At 31.3% G+C, this 17,703-nt stretch overlaps 3 protein-coding genes across 10 annotated transcripts in view; 1 reads left to right on the plus strand and 2 right to left on the minus strand.

Moving 5' to 3' along the window:
• LOC143233405 (ecdysteroid-phosphate phosphatase-like) overlaps positions 1–11,938 on the plus strand; it is a 34,971-nt gene extending 23,033 nt beyond the window's left edge. For all 7 annotated transcript variants that reach the window (XM_076469615.1, XM_076469617.1, XM_076469612.1 and 4 more), the window contains one exon: positions 6,170–11,938. In XM_076469615.1, coding sequence (XP_076325730.1) covers positions 6,170–6,405 — 236 coding nt within the window. In that variant the 3' untranslated portion in view covers positions 6,406–11,938. The remainder of the gene's footprint in view (positions 1–6,169) is intronic.
• Positions 1–17,703, minus strand: part of LOC143233408 (paired box protein Pax-6-like) — a 239,046-nt gene that overhangs the window by 142,883 nt on the left and 78,460 nt on the right. The gene's annotated exons all lie outside the window — the stretch shown is intronic.
• LOC143233406 (leucine-rich repeat-containing protein 58-like) lies at positions 10,512–16,733 on the minus strand. Its single transcript, XM_076469619.1, has 2 exons — positions 16,542–16,733; positions 10,512–14,716 (listed from the first exon to the last, which is right to left on the minus strand). The coding sequence occupies exons 1-2, from the start codon at positions 16,684–16,686 to the stop codon at positions 14,511–14,513; spliced, it is 351 nt and encodes a 116-aa protein (XP_076325734.1). The 5' UTR covers positions 16,687–16,733; the 3' UTR covers positions 10,512–14,510.

Raw genomic sequence — 17,703 nt, forward strand, 5'->3', positions numbered from 1 at the left:
GTTAATAAAACAGGTTGTGTTCTAATATTTGTAGTTGTAGAGGATAATTGATTACATCACAGTGAACTTTTACAGTTAATAAAACAGGTTGTGTTCTAATATTTGTAGTTGTAGAGGAATATTGATTACATCACAGTGAACTTTTACAGTTAATAAAACAGGTTGTGTTCTAATATTTGTAGTTGTAGAGGAATATTGATTACAACACAGTGAACTTTTACAGTTAATAAAACAGGTTGTGTTCTAATATTTGTAGTTGTAGAGGAATATTGATTACATCACAGTGAACTTTTACAGTTAATAAAACAGGCTGAGTTCTAATATTTGTAGTTGTAGAGGATAATTGATTACATCACAGTGAACTTTTACAGTTAATAAAACAGGTTGTGTTCTAATATATGTAGTTGTAGAGGATAATTGATTACATCACAGTGAACTTTTACAGTTAATAAAACAGGTTGTGTTCTAATATTTGTAGTTGTAGAGGAATATTGATTACAACACAGTGAACTTTTACAGTTAATAAAACAGGTTGTGTTCTAATATTTGTAGTTGTAGAGGAATATTGATTACAACACAGTGAACTTTTACAGTTAATAAAACAGGTTGTGTTCTAATATATGTAGTTGTAGAGGATAATTGATTACACACAGTGAACTTTTACAGTTAATAAAACAGGTTGTGTTCTAATATTTGTAGTTGTAGAGGATAATTGATTACATCACAGTGAACTTTTACAGTTAATAAAACAGGTTGTGTTCTAATATTTGTAGTTGTAGAGGAATATTGATTACATCACAGTGAACTTTTACAGTTAATAAAACAGGTTGTGTTCTAATATATGTAGTTGTAGAGGATAATTGATTACACACAGTGAACTTTTACAGTTAATAAAACAGGTTGTGTTCTAATATATGTAGTTGTAGAGGATAATTGATTACACACAGTGAACTTTTACAGTTAATAAAACAGGTTGTGTTCTAATATATGTAGTTGTAGAGGAATATTGATTACATCACAGTGAACTTTTACAGTTAATAAAACAGGTTGTGTTCTAATATATGTAGTTGTAGAGGATAATTGATTACATCACAGTGAACTTTTACAGTTAATAAAACAGGTTGTGTTCTAATATTTGTAGTTGTAGAGGAATATTGATTACACACAGTGAACTTTTACAGTTAATAAAACAGGTTGTGTTCTAATATATGTAGTTGTAGAGGATAATTGATTACACACAGTGAACTTTTACAGTTAATAAAACAGGTTGTGTTCTAATATTTGTAGTTGTAGAGGAATATTGATTACAACACAGTGAACTTTTACAGTTAATAAAACAGGTTGTGTTCTAATATATGTAGTTGTAGAGGATAATTGATTACACACAGTGAACTTTTACAGTTAATAAAACAGGTTGTGTTCTAATATTTGTAGTTGTAGAGGATAATTGATTACATCACAGTGAACTTTTACAGTTAATAAAACAGGTTGTGTTCTAATATTTGTAGTTGTAGAGGAATATTGATTACAACACAGTGAACTTTTACAGTTAATAAAACAGGCTGAGTTCTAATATTTGTAGTTGTAGAGGATAATTGATTACATCACAGTGAACTTTTACAGTTAATAAAACAGGTTGTGATCTAATATTTGTAGTTGTAGAGGATAATTGATTACATCACAGTGAACTTTTACAGTTAATAAAACAGGTTGTGTTCTAATATATGTAGTTGTAGAGGAGAATTGATTACATCACAGTGAACTTTTACAGTTAATAAAACAGGTTGTGATCTAATATTTGTAGTTGTAGAGGATAATTGATTACATCACAGTGAACTTTTACAGTTAATAAAACAGGTTGTGATCTAATATTTGTAGTTGTAGAGGATAATTGATTACATCACAGTGAACTTTTACAGTTAATAAAACAGGTTGTGTTCTAATATTTGTAGTTGTAGAGGAGAATTGATTACATCACAGTGAACTTTTACAGTTAATAAAACAGGTTGTGTTCTAATATATGTAGTTGTAGAGGATAATTGATTACATCACAGTGAACTTTTACAGTTAATAAAACAGGTTGTGTTCTAATATTTGTAGTTGTAGAGGAATATTGATTACAACACAGTGAACTTTTACAGTTAATAAAACAGGTTGTGTTCTAATATTTGTAGTTGTAGAGGATAATTGATTACATCACAGTGAACTTTTACAGTTAATAAAACAGGTTGTGTTCTAATATTTGTAGTTGTAGAGGAATATTGATTACAACACAGTGAACTTTTACAGTTAATAAAACAGGCTGAGTTCTAATATTTGTAGTTGTAGAGGATAATTGATTACATCACAGTGAACTTTTACAGTTAATAAAACAGGTTGTGTTCTAATATTTGTAGTTGTAGAGGAGAATTGATTACATCACAGTGAACTTTTACAGTTAATAAAACAGGTTGTGTTCTAATATATGTAGTTGTAGAGGAGAATTGATTACATCACAGTGAACTTTTACAGTTAATAAAACAGGTTGTGTTCTAATATATGTAGTTGTAGAGGAGAATTGATTACATCACAGTGAACTTTTACAGTTAATAAAACAGGTTGTGATCTAATATTTGTAGTTGTAGAGGATAATTGATTACATCACAGTGAACTTTACAGTTAATAAAACAGGTTGTGTTCTAATATTTGTAGTTGTAGAGGATAATTGATTACATCACAGTGAACTTTTACAGTTAATAAAACAGGTTGTGTTCTAATATATGTAGTTGTAGAGGAGAATTGATTACATCACAGTGAACTTTACAGTTAATAAAACAGGTTGTGTTCTAATATATGTAGTTGTAGAGGAGAATTGATTACATCACAGTGAACTTTTACAGTTAATAAAACAGGTTGTGATCTAATATTTGTAGTTGTAGAGGATAATTGATTACATCACAGTGAACTTTACAGTTAATAAAACAGGTTGTGTTCTAATATATGTAGTTGTAGAGGATAATTGATTACATCACAGTGAACTTTTACAGTTAATAAAACAGGTTGTGTTCTAATATATGTAGTTGTAGAGGAGAATTGATTACATCACAGTGAACTTTTACAGTTAATAAAACAGGTTGTGTTCTAATATATGTAGTTGTAGAGGATAATTGATTACAACACAGTGAACTTTTACAGTTAATAAAACAGGTTGTGTTCTAATATATGTAGTTGTAGAGGAGAATTGATTACATCACAGTGAACTTTTACAGTTAATAAAACAGGTTGTGTTCTAATATATGTAGTTGTAGAGGAGAATTGATTACATCACAGTGAACTTTTACAGTTAATAAAACAGGTTGTGATCTAATATTTGTAGTTGTAGAGGATAATTGATTACATCACAGTGAACTTTTACAGATAATAAAACAGGTTGTGTTCTAATATTTGTAGTTGTAGAGGAATATTGATTACAACACAGTGAACTTTTACAGTTAATAAAACAGGTTGTGTTCTAATATATGTAGTTGTAGAGGATAATTGATTACATCACAGTGAACTTTTACAGTTAATAAAACAGGTTGTGTTCTAATATATGTAGTTGTAGAGGATAATTGATTACATCACAGTGAACTTTTACAGTTAATAAAACAGGTTGTGTTCTAATATTTGTAGTTGTAGAGGATAATTGATTACATCACAGTGAACTTTTACAGTTAATAAAACAGGTTGTGTTCTAATATTTGTAGTTGTAGAGGAGAATTGATTACATCACAGTGAACTTTTACAGTTAATAAAACAGGTTGTGTTCTAATATATGTAGTTGTAGAGGATAATTGATTACATCACAGTGAACTTTTACAGTTAATAAAACAGGTTGTGTTCTAATATTTGTAGTTGTAGAGGATAATTGATTACATCACAGTGAACTTTTACAGTTAATAAAACAGGTTGTGTTCTAATATTTGTAGTTGTAGAGGAATATTGATTACAACACAGTGAACTTTTACAGTTAATAAAACAGGTTGTGTTCTAATATATGTAATTGTAGAAGATAATTGATTACATCTCAGTCAATCCTCTACAAAAGTTAATGAAATTCGACGTGTATTTTAAAACTTGATGACTGTTGATAAAGACATGAAGTAAAAACATTATCACGTAATCCGGCTGAGACATTTCGGATAAAATAGTAATACGTTTGGTAATCACTACAAGAGTATAGAGGATGTTAATTTTTATTATAGCTTTACATTTTCAAGTATGTAGAATTAGTTACCAGAAACGGTACATGTTACGCCTAAAGATAAAACTTAACTAAATAGAGCAGAAGATCAAAACTGAATAAGAAACAAATTTGGAAAAATGCTCAACGTTTATTCAGATGTGAAAATGTCAAGAAAATACGTGTGGAAAATAAATATGGGAAACAAAACTAACTTAGATATTTCAGAATTGTATGTTATGTGGAAAGGAAGGTAACGGGAGAGCGGGGGAACATGACATCTTAATATGGAACTTTAGTGAGGTGGTTAAGGCGTGCGTCTCGTAAACTCAGGGTCGCGGGTTCGAATCCCATTCGCACCAAACCTGCTTGACCTTTCAGTCGTAGGAGCGTTTTAAGGTGTTGGTCAATCGCACTATTGGTTAGTAAAAGAGTAGGCCAAGAGTTGGCTATGGGTAGTGATGACTACTTGCCTTCCCTCTAGTCTTGTACTGATAGCTTAGGGACAGTTAGCGCATATGATCCTCGGGTATCTTTATACGAAGTTCCAAACCAACAAACAAGTATTGAAACAAACATGATAATTTCAAACAATAAGTATAACGTTTACAATAGTCAACAACAAAAATGACCAATGTCTGCACAAATATATTTCCCGAAATGTTTTACAAAATACACCTTAAGGTCGAACATTTTTTTGGTGGTATGGGATTATTGAATTTATAAATACAGATGTTTAGATAATGTTGCTACTTCACTAAATAAGGACTACAAAAGTTCCAGTAGTTGGTTAATAAGATATCGATCTAGGTTTAATCATTTTTGGAATCACATCAGCCCCACAGCAGTATTTCTGTACTTCTGGGGGGTGGGAGCAAACCGTCTGAAGATATAGTTGGTGTCAAGTTCCTTGATATACGTTATTTTTTGTTTATATCAGTTGTATGCCTGCTAAAATTTTCATTCAGTACTTTAAAAACAGGCTCAATTGAACAGATAGTATTGAATACATACATATGTACGTATATTGAGTCTACAAACCACGATTATATTACATAAATATGCTTTGACACTCCATATGTGGAAACGTCATAAGAAATGTTTCTAAAGGGTTAACAACGTGGTACGTCCTGTACCTGTCAGCAGTCAATGTGCCATACATTTTGTGCAGATTGGCTATAATAGTCTTCTTCTTTCTGCTTTGATTGTTGTCGAACAATTAAAACATGGAGTCGTCTGTAAATAACACAGATATCCAACTTTTCCTAGCCACATTTTTGAATCCATTATTCTTGCCATGCGGTATTTGAATTCTGGGACATTTATACTACTAAAACTGGATAATAGTTTAAAAGTATGTGCGCTAATAGGTTTTATATCGTCATTTCACTTTTATACAAGTAACAACTAAAAACAGTGTAAGCTCTTAATACGAGGTTGAATTCTAAAGCAGTTCATTTGCACACGATCGAAGGGTACTTCTATCATGTACTTTTGTTTACCTGGTTATTGTTTACCCATTCCCTAATTATTTGCAATATACAAAACTACGCTTGAAGTTTGGTTTGAATTTCGCGCAAAGCTGCACGAGGGCTATCTGCGCTAGCCGTCCATAATTTAGCAGTGTAAGACTAGAGAGAAGGCAGCTAGTCATCACCTTCCACCGCCAACTCTTTTACCAAAAATAGTGGGATTGACCGTCACATCATAACGCCCCCACGGCTGAAATGGCGAACATGTCTGGTGTAATGGGGATTCAAACCCGCAACCCTCGGATTACAAGTCGAGTGCCTTAACCACCTGGCCGTGCTTGAAGTTCAAAATGTGTTGTTATTGCACATCTAAAAAGTATTGAACAACCTGTAAAGTGAAGCTTCAATTACTTTTGAAATAAATGTTATAATAAGCGTGTTCATTGGACATGCGTTTTTCTGTTTAACGTTACAAATGATTTTTTTTATATTTTAGGACAAACACTGTTATTCGTGGGTCACGCTGCTACGTTAGACACGTGCACTCGACAGCTGACAGGGAATCCTCCACGTTCATCCCACGATATTGTCCATCGAGTATATGGAATACCTTACTGTGCTGTAGCTACAACAGAAGAAGATGAGAATGGAAAGTGGACTTTGGTTTGTCCTCCAGTTTTACCTCTTACTCACACAGCAAATGTAGGTTTCGATTGGAAGCATTTATTGTAGGAATTACACTAATAAGAAGTATGCTGCAGGCAGTTTTTATAAATTGTGGGAAAACCACGTGCAAAATCAAAAGTTTGTCAAAATACATAAGATATGTTAAAGTACAAAGATTTCTTTTACTGTACATTGAAATGGCATTATAAGTTTGAAGTGTTTTTGTTTTCTCGATTTATATTAGTTTTCATAACATTAAAAAATAAACCTTGATACATGTCATTAAAAGTTAAGTTCATATTCACGACAAACTAAGGCTATCTAGTGCTCTGCCACAGAGAATGAGATCAGATCCTTATCACCCATGGTAAGGGAACAAGTGTTAATCTTATAACCCCGCCAATGTTTAAATTGAAAGGAATGTTTTGTGGTATTGGATAGAAAGAACTATCCGGTCAGTGCAATATCTCTGGGTATAATGGCTTCCAAATATAATAGTTCTATAACTTTTGAAAGTCACTTTGTTAAATTAATGTTTCCAACTGTACAGATGTTATGATTTATGTTACATTTATGTCATTAGTATTTTATCTTTGTAATATAAAGCGTAAACGCATCTCAAATTCTATCTGTAGAAGTCGGTTAATCCTCTATTGATAAAAAGGCAGACTTGATAAGTTTTCAAGTTCTCTGATGGTCAAAGTCATATTTTATGGTCATGAAGTTTCAGGTAATTTTCAGATAAGATACCCCCCGGACTATCAATAAGCATTTTGCACTTTAAAATGTCCTCCGATAACCAAAACCCGACATTTTTTGTCATAATTCTGTCTTTATAAGTTTCCCTGATTTGTATATATAGGAGCAATAAAAATCAGGTTACTAATATTATACACGAGGTTTTATGTCACAGTTTTCCTAACTGAATTTCGTAAGTATACATGTGCATTATACATAAGTTGACTAACTGTATGTTAAAAACATTCATACCAGTCACAAATTTGAGCAGTTTAAGTTTAGGTTTACAACATCCATATTTCTTGTTTTTATATATATCTTACATAGAGTTGTGTGTATTATATCAACACTATTCTAAATGTGCAAACCAAGAAGTCACATTAGAATTGCAGATAGCGTGTATAAGAACTACATTTGACATTGTTTTGATGGCCCGGCATGGCCAGGTGCTCTTAAGGCGTGCGACTCGTAATCTGAGGGTCGCGGGTTCGCATCCCCGTCACACCAAACATGCTCGCCCTTTCAGCCGTGGGGGCGTTATAATGTTACAGTCAATCCCACTATTCGTTGTAAAAAGAGTAGCCCAAGAGATGGGGGTGGGTGGCGATGACTAGCTGCCTTCACTCTAGTCTTACACTGCTAAATTAGGGACGGCTAGCGCAGATAGCCCTCGAGTGGTTTTGCGCGAAATTCAACAAAACAAACAAACAGACATTGTTAAATGTTACGTAAGTAGTGTTACGTTATATAAAATTGATCGCTTTTGGTGAAAGACGTTATAACTATTTCCGATGTAACGTATCTATTCAAAAGATGTGTTCAGATTGAGGATTTATAATTTCCAAGGTGGGGTATCTCTTGTGCTCAATGGCATTGGAAAACAGAGGAATACGGATCAACTTAGGGTATCGGGACCATCAATAAAATGGGCAGCAACAAATCGTAACCCACATATGATAAGCAAGATACAGCATCTTGTAACAAAATTAGAATCCACGAACGCAAAAGTTAATGACATAGAGTATGTATCCAAGGCAACATCATACATAATAATAAAAATTCATCTCCATTCAGAAAAACAATCTAAGTCACGTGTTTGAAAGTTTCTTTTACGAAATATTTGTTCAACTGCTACATACCTCAAACCGCTGGAGAATAAAGTGAGTGGTTATGCTGTTCCACGATGAAATATCAGTGAAGTTACTGGATGAATTAGCTATGAATTTCTATACAATGAGATTGTTGAAATAGGCGTTGGTAAACTGTCATCCTCGTACATTAGATGTTGTGATTTTGACTTGATATCTTTCCAACAGAGTTTTTGTTATAGAAATACTTCGCAGAGCTATTGTCAAGATGCATAGACTTCAGACTGAGCATGACCAGACACAACGACATACACTGTGATGACTTAGCGATGCTTGAAAGACATTTTAATATAAATGCTCAACTTATGCATTTATGTGAAGTATGGGCCCGGCGGGTTAAGGCGTTCGACTCGTAATCTGAGGATTGCGGGTTCGAATCCCCATTACACCAAACATTCTCGAACTCTCAGCCATGGGGTTGTTGTTATGTGTGGTCAATCCCACTATTTGTTGGTGAAAGAGTAGCCCCAGAATTGGCGGTGGGTGGTGATAACTAGCTGCCTTCCCTCTCGTCTTACACTACTAAATTAGGGACGGCTAGCGCAGATAGCCCTTGTGTAGCTTTGTGCGAAATTCAAACTAAATAAACAATGTGAAGCATGGTTTTGTTTTGGTTTGTCTGAGCACTTATAACAGTGAACCATACACATAATATCTGGCTACAAATCGCCTGGTTAAGATATTTGTTAAAAAAAAAACAAACAGAAATAAGGCTGAATGGCCAAATAAATGTCATGACTTAGAAAAATACGTTTTATGATGACACAGCACACAGAAACATGGTTCCTTCATACACAAGAGACACAATAAAAGTTTAGTTCAAGACATATTATATCAAACACATAGTGAGCAACAACCTATCATGAAGCATAAAAAGTGTAGGAAATGATTACCAAATGACATTTCTGAGAGAATGGAACCTGTGACTTTTACATTTTAGAAAATGCTACATACAGAATACATGGAAAGCAAATAAATTAAAATAATGAATATGCAGATCTAAGTACTGAAAGGGCGAGCATGTTTGGTGCGACAGGGATTCGAACCCGCGACCCTGAAATTACGAGTCGAACACCTTAACCACCTGGCCATGCCAGGCCTTATTTTGTTTTTACAAGTGTTGCGTTCAACAATTAATAGCACTGTACAAACTAAACACTAATAACAACAAGAAAACTTTCATTATAGCCAGCTTAAGTAACAGAACTTGATTTCAAATTCTTTATCTAAAATTTAAATGTCCTTATAAATATGTAATTAACACTTTTTTTTTTACATTTTAATTGAATTTGTTCTTGTGATACAAGATGTTACATAGAACAAATTATTCTTAGTCATATCTTAGTTATGTTTTAACATACATCCCTGCTACTTAACAAAAACAGACAATAAAGTAAAATGGTCCAGGTTTTATTTCTTAATACAGTTGAATGTACCATCTGCCTTTGATGTCCATGATCTTAACAATTAAACCGAATTAATTTTACCATTAATTATATTTTAGTTATAATAATCTATGATTGTGTAATAAAACATTAATTAATTGTTACAGATGCTTCAATAACAATTCAATATTTCTGTTCAAGGAACATTATGTTTGAATACAGAGCACTAGCCATGCTAGAACAGGTCCATTGTCATGCTGATTACCTAACAAGGCAACTTTTGTTCGTTTTTAAGTACAGAGCTACAAAATGGGTTTATCTGTGCTGTGCCAAACACATGTATTAAACTTTGTAAACATTGTAAGCCTTTAGACATTCCACTGGCTAGGGGTAGGAGACTGAATAGAGAAGTGGAGCATAGCTCGATTTTGGTTTATTAAAAATATAGCACCTTACAGAATGTACCACGGTTGTCAAAAACTTCACTAATGTACCACCCGTAACAAAGTTTAATTATAATTATTCTGTCATCCGGATAAACATTTCAATTATATACAGTAAAGTTGGCATTTCATTCTGAGTACTGTTTATAATAGTGTAATTTGCAAAACAAAACAAAGCTGTGACCACTCATTAAACCTGTGTTCATTAGCATGTTGATACAAGTACACATGGTAACCTTGTTGCATATAATATACCTGGTAGCTGAAAGACCACTGCAACTGATTATTATTATGTACTTTTCAGATAAAGCTTGTTCATATATCTTACTTTTAGAATTACACAAAAAAATGTTTCCACAAATATCAAAGAAACCTTAATGAACAGAACTGAGAAAAAACTACAATTGTACGTGTATAATGTTGTCATTACATTTGACTGACAACAAACACTGGCCATATTAATAAACATTTTAAAGTTTTATTTCAAAACCTATGTTGATATTACATTAAACATAAACAAAATAATCAAATGACTTCATTAGTTTAGCTGACTTGACAAATTTGTATTATCAACAACTGGTTGTTTCATTATTACTTAATAAGCTGAAAAGGTGGTTTTCATTAGTTATTTATAATTTCATATTCTAAGTAACAGAAATAGTAAGGTTATATCAAATAGGACATTTGACATTTATAACAATACTGTTATACTGTTACCGTGATGCCTTCAATATAATGAAAATGTTCTTCAATAAGGTGAAAACGTTTTTTATTAACAAGTTTTTGCCACATCTGGTAAAATAAATGTACACAGATGCTGTTATCATTCACCCAAAAAACAAAAATGTAAGAAAAAAACCAATAAGATATTATTTTCTTCTATTAAATCTTTTATCTCATTTGATAATTGTTTTAGTTACATTTTCAAATGTTTATAATTTTTAATTAACACCTTTCATTTTAATGTTAATTCACTGTTTATTCTTCTAGTACAAAATTTTATAGAATATATTCTTAATGTTTCATTTCAATGTACCTCCACAGTCACTTATGTCAGTGGATAAAGTACTGACTGTTAGTTTTAAACTATAAAAAACAAACCCAAACTTGTTTCAGTTATTGAAGATCTACAGAAACTGTAAGGAGGAAATTACAAAAATTGTAATAACTTTAGAGTTTACTTTTGATAATCTCAAATTGCTTTGACCACCCAATCTATAAAATTCAAGATTTTATCTTCCTTCAATTAGTTTATAAACTTAATAATCTCATCATTTATGAAACTGAAGTTAAAGTATTTTTACAAACATATCCATCTACCAATTCTTAATTTTAATTATATATTGCTATTTTGAAATAAGTTAACAAGTGCCAAAAAGGTTTGAACTTTTTACACTTTTAACAGTGGAAACAAAATCTAAAATGCCATAAGTCACCCTATTCACAATGATGGAAAGTAATATACCTATTAAATTTTGTCAATTAACCTTAATGTCAATTTGTTTTCATGTCCCAAGATTAATTTGTTGTAACTTTAATAGTTTAAGGTAAATGAGATTCCAATTCTCAACCATATTTAAAATTTAAAAAAGTCCAGGAAGATTCATTAATGAGCTGATGCCAAATAAAGTAACATTTAATGTTACACACACCATGAGTATATTTTTCATCTGATGAATGGTTTCACATATTGTGGATTAAAACACTAAAAAAGTAGCTGTGTTCCCCTTTTGTAACATCATGTTTTAAGCCTTTGCTAGTATGTAATACACTGTACATAAAAACTGTTATACAAGTAGACTATTTTTTATTCTACCCACAACACCTTTATGATTTTTGTTTAATATACTCCTATTATAATATTTAATAGTTTAATTTAACAGCATAGAATAACATAAAAAGATGACTGGTTTTACGTAAGATCCAAGCTTGTTGATTTGTTTTAAAACTTAACATTTTCTATTTTTTCTTTGATGGGCAGAAAGTTGAGTAATTGTCTTCATTTTTACCATTAACTCAACTTAAACTGAAAAATTATTCAATTAATGCTGTGACCAAATTAAAAAAAAAATCTACATATATGGTACACCATACGAACAGAATATTTTCCGAACTGATGGTACACCATACGAACAGAATATTTTCCGAACTGATGGTACACCATACAAACAGAATATTTTCTGAACTGATGGTACACCATACAGAACAGAATATTTTCTGAACTGATGGTACACCATACGAACAGAATATTTTCTGAACTGATGGTACACCATATGAACAGAATATTTTCTGAACTGTTACACCAACTTTTATTTACACACCCTTAGAAACATAACTGTTATATCAATCTCATAGCTGTAAAAAGTTGTACGTAACATCACAAGTATGTAATCAAATGCTCAGTTCCATTATAAATGAAACTCACAGTTAAACATTTAAATACATGTAGCTCAACATTAATACCTAAATATTCAAATCACCACATAAACAATTCACTAGATATGACATCAACATCACATCTATATATTTCATAAAACTATCCAAGCCTTGATATTTCATTAAATACCAAAAAGCCAGTTTTCAATGTACTGTTATGTTCAGATAAGCACTCAATAAATGTTAGACTTGCATTCCATCTGCTCTTCTGTAAGATACCACATACACATTGCTAACTATCCAGAAAACAACACATGTCACACTTCAATATTGTTAATTATAACACAAACAAGGTAGCCATAGAAGTCTCACAGCTAAATATTTATAAAGTACTACATGGTCATTATAATAAAAATTGCACATTTTTCTATATACATAATTTGGTTAATATTTTATAGCCTTATAAATGCATTTTATAGCTATATCTCACTGAGATACCTCAGTCTTATTTTAACTGGTAGTTGTAGAGGTAGTTTAAGAAGGTAACTTTTATTTCTGGTTCAACTGTTTTAATAAATTTCTCAAGTCATACCCATCACATATATCCATGTCAATTACGAAAATATTTTAATGCAGTATAATATATATCCTTAAATTCTATGGAGCACCATGTAAAGTTCCCAAGACTTACACAATAGTTAATGTTCGGAAGGAAGTATTTATCAATTATTGCTTGACTTTTCATATAAAAAATGTTGTCCTAATAAAAATATCAATTCTCTGATAATTGTAACACTATAATTGTGGTGTTTATTATTTACCATAAACAAACATAGACCAGTTGTTAGAAAGTGCAAAGGTGGTTTACAGATGACACCACTACAGAAAATTTGAACTTTAAATAAAATCTTTGTAATTACAAAGCCAACTTAAACATAGGATAATGCTTGTGATTCTGGGGAGTTTGAATCTCTTCTTGATTTTAAGTATCACAAATGTAACCTCAATATAGAATAAAAAAAATTGTGAACTTTGTTTCAAAGTCATTATAAAAATACTCTGCATAATTTGGAACATACATTGTCGCAGTTTCTATAAAGCAACTTCAGTTCTTACATTTGAATCGTTAATAATTTACTTTAGTTATGAAATGAAATTTAGAACTTTATATCTTTTGTGACTGCTTGTAAACACCAGAAGTGAACAACTTTTATAACACTGTGAACTATTCTGCTAAACTACATATGTTAAGTTTTAAATACACAAACTTGTATATTTAATAGCACAATGTTTATGGAAAGTTGTTTTTAAGAAAAACAGTCTTTAATAAATGTTATTATTCTGCGATGAAACTTTGTAGAGTGAACGACAACTGCCTGTTGTGGAGACACAAGTGTAGAGGATGATGCTTTGAAAGTCTTCTGTCTTTTGTCTTCAGGTCCACGAAAGGCAGAAGACATAGTCTTCTACACTTGTGTCTCCACAACAGGCAGTTGATGTCCACTCTACAAAGTTTAATCATGAATACTCTGCCTAAACAATCTATCAAAGTTATTATTCTGTGTTTCTCTCTTTCTTTATTACTGAATACAAACTAAGAAACAAGAATTACAATGAAAAGAATGTATAATAATAAAAGATATCTTTCTGACTAGCAGGTTTTCACTCATAAATTTTCAGAATGATTTTACACAAACTCTTGACAAATACGGGTTCAAGCCTGGGATGTTTTCCATGAACCTTACACTGACATATTTTATAAAAGTTGTATGTTAACAATGAACTTAACTACCACGGCTTTGTAAACAATTGGTCTCACTGGACCATCTAAAAACTGCACTACCAAACTCATCCCCAGCAGTTCAGTTTCACAAAGCTATATCTAACTCCTATAAAGGTCAATCTTACTGTTTAATATGTAACATAAGAACAAAAAAATGTTTTTAAAACTAAACTTGAAAGGTATAATAAATGATCTCTCAGTAGTTACTTATTATACAAATACAAACAAGCTTAATACAGAGATACAGTCAAAACATGGATTTAAAAACAAAGTGGAACTTGTAGTTGACAGCAATAAATCACCCCAGAAGAACACGTTTCAGTTTGCTAGCAGCTACCTGCTCATCATCATCAGAAACTTCGGCCTCAGAACTGCTAGAAGAAGAAACATAAGTTGGCCGACTGGTACAGGATGGTGAACACAGATATTGTAGAAGAGGCAGGCGATATTTACCACAAAAATCCACAAACTTAATATGTTCAATTCTGGCATCAAAATAAACACCTGTCAGAAAGTAAACACAAACATTTTAACAAACATGAAACATGAAAAATTGGTTTTTTCATGACCAATGAAAAAATTAAAGATAGCAAATACTCAAGTAGTCTACATATACACATGTATGATTGGTAATATAGGGAGACATACAACTGGATATCAGGGCACTCGCAAATGTATAAAATAATTAATGTAGTTATTCAAACCTTACGAGTCAAGATCAGCAATTGGTACTGTACTGTGTGTAGGACACCCTTGAGGGATAATAAAACAAAACTTTAAAAAAAGAACATAAATATACACATGCTAAAAAACACCTCTCTCAGCTTAGGTCACATCCAAAGAGACAACTACCAGTCTCTTTCAAATGATCATTCATTGCTGTTTTAATAAAGGTACTCTGATACTCATACTATTTATCAATATGAATTGTTAAACCTAATCTTCAAAGCATCTCCATTACACAAAGTGAAGCATATTTCAGTCTCATGAATCATACATAGTTGAAAATGTACATATGATGAATAGATTTCAAGTCACTAACAAAACAAGCAGCTCACACCAGTCTCAATACATACCACCTTGGTCATTCTTCACTTAATGAAGTCCTCTCAAATAGTTATAACTTTAGGGTTTTAAGTATTAAAATTCTTTATCATCACCAAAATTACTTTAAAAACCAATAATATCACAAATAGTCACTTGTAGTGTAGTTAGGCTGATTTTCCCATCAACAATATATCCACTAGGCTTGGCTTCATTCTTAAGTATAACTAAAAATAAGATTTACCTTTCAGTGTAGCAACTGCACATTATGCGTAGAACTTGTGGCAGTAAGTGAAACAAATTATGTGTACATATACTGAAATAATCAATTACATTATTAACAAATACAGATGTGAGGATAAAGGACAGTCCAGTAGCAGTTGTTGTAGTAGATATAACGATATATAAACTAAAAGAACATTCTCAACTAGTGTTTTAAAGTACTTACCACAACAATCAACTATCAGTGTTTTTTGGCTCAATGATTAGACCAACAAAATTTGGCATTTGTCACAGCATGTATCCCTTCCAATTAGACCAAAGCTCATAGGCTGTCTCCATAGACACACAACAAAAGAGAGTGAATATTGACTCACCTAGCAAGATAATCTTTTGTTTGTCTCTCCTAGCTCTCATATATAACTGTTGTATTAATTTACACACAAATGTTCAATTTTCCATAAATACCCATGATGTACCTGTTACAATACCTCAGTGTTCCATACAAAGGATGGGTATTCTAGTTTCCATAAATCTTAAACGACTAGCTTAGCTCGATTGCCATGTCTTTTACTTGTTTATAACAATACTGCTCAATGTATAAAAATCCTGTGAATAGATGGTGAGTTTCCAATCACTATGATTCTTTATTTTTAACAGCTGAAGTCCTGATTGGAATCTCTTTTGACATTGTTGGCCTTAGAATAATACCATTACAAACAGTTTTGATTAAATACATCTGCTAACAGTCATACTATTTGTGAAGCCTGTTATATATTTATTTGAAAAATTAATATCTAAAACTTATCTACAACAGCAATAGCTGATAATTTCAAATACACACACACACACACACAGACTTATAAATGAGGATATATGATTTATATATTCAATTCACAGAACTATATAGTTACAGAAATATGTTTAGGTATCCATTAAAATTTATATGTTTTAATTTTTTGGCACATACTACTGTCCGTCCAGATACAAGTTATCATGTTAATACGCTGTAGCTGCTACTGTGTGTTTGTACATATATTTGCATATATACAACTTACTGGCTTACCTTTGCACTTTGGGTTGACACACCTCTGAGCCAAAGCCAAGTAGTTAAACAAATTTGCTGGGAGATCACTTTTTCTATACGTTACACGGGTGATCTTAATACAACGAGCTGAGAGTTCCAAGAGAGATGGTGGATCATAAGTCATTTCTCTCACAAATCGAACTACCAAAGGATTGTCTCTCAGACTCAACTATAAAATTAAATTTAAAATATTCTTAATGTTTTAAAAGAAAATTCTAACATGTATATTACTAGAAATGTATCTTTCCATGCACTCATTTAAAATAACTTTTATTAAAACAGTAATGAATTAAACATGTAAAGTCAAGAGAAAATGAAGTAAAAAATGTAATTCAATTTTTAATGAAGACTTAATAGTATGTAGAAATATTGATATAACAAACATTTTGTCAGCATAAAGTCAAGTTTAAGGAGAATTTGGTTATAATTCAATTCTGAAATAAAACCCTAAAACCATCATAAGATATAATAAGTAAGAAAACTAATAAGCTTAATAATTTATTCCACCACTGTTTCAACGAGTTCAATTTTTTTTAGCTATTTAACAGACTATTCTGAATTTTTAATAATTAAATTCAAACTTCTATGATTATTTATAAGCCACTAGAGAGAGCCATAAAAAGTTAACACATATCTCACACAAAACAGTTTTAATAAAATTTCATATTTTAAGAAAGAAAAAAAACTATTGCCAAAAACAATATCACAGAAAAATTAAATTAATCAACAGATTCACAATTAGAATTTACTCTGCAGTAAACTGGGAATTTCTGTTATAATATTACAGCTCCAAACACTGTAATTACATTATTTAAATAAATGAACTTCACATTAAACAGTCAAGTTCAGACTTCTTTTCTAAACAAACTATCAAAAACTTCCTCAATTTGTGGTTTGTTTGTAAAGTTTCTAAACTTATTACAATGTGTTATTCTCTGTCTAAACCAGGTCTTATCACTTTCTCATATAAGTGTATAAAAAATAAATTATTTATCACAGTTAAATTTTGCTTCTAATTATTTTCAAAGGACATCTTTATTAAAATGTTCAGAGGACATTTACAAAAATCATAAAATATTACAAATGTAAGCTATATTTGGTAAATTATGTGAAATAAAGGAAAATATTACAACAATAATAA

Source organism: Tachypleus tridentatus, chromosome 12 (genome assembly GCF_004210375.1).
Source record: "Tachypleus tridentatus isolate NWPU-2018 chromosome 12, ASM421037v1, whole genome shotgun sequence".
In the NCBI taxonomy this organism is placed as follows: Eukaryota; Metazoa; Arthropoda; class Merostomata; order Xiphosura; family Limulidae; genus Tachypleus; species Tachypleus tridentatus.

Excerpts from the sequence above, each read along its gene's own strand:
- LOC143233406 (XM_076469619.1), bottom strand. The coding sequence starts at position 16,686 with ATGACTTATGATCCACCATCTCTCTTGGAACTCTCAGCTCGTTGTATT. Across the intron at positions 14,717-16,541 it reads TGTCAACCCAAAGTGCAAAG|GTGTTTATTTTGATGCCAGA; the intron begins GTAAGCCAGTAA and ends ACTTTCTGACAG.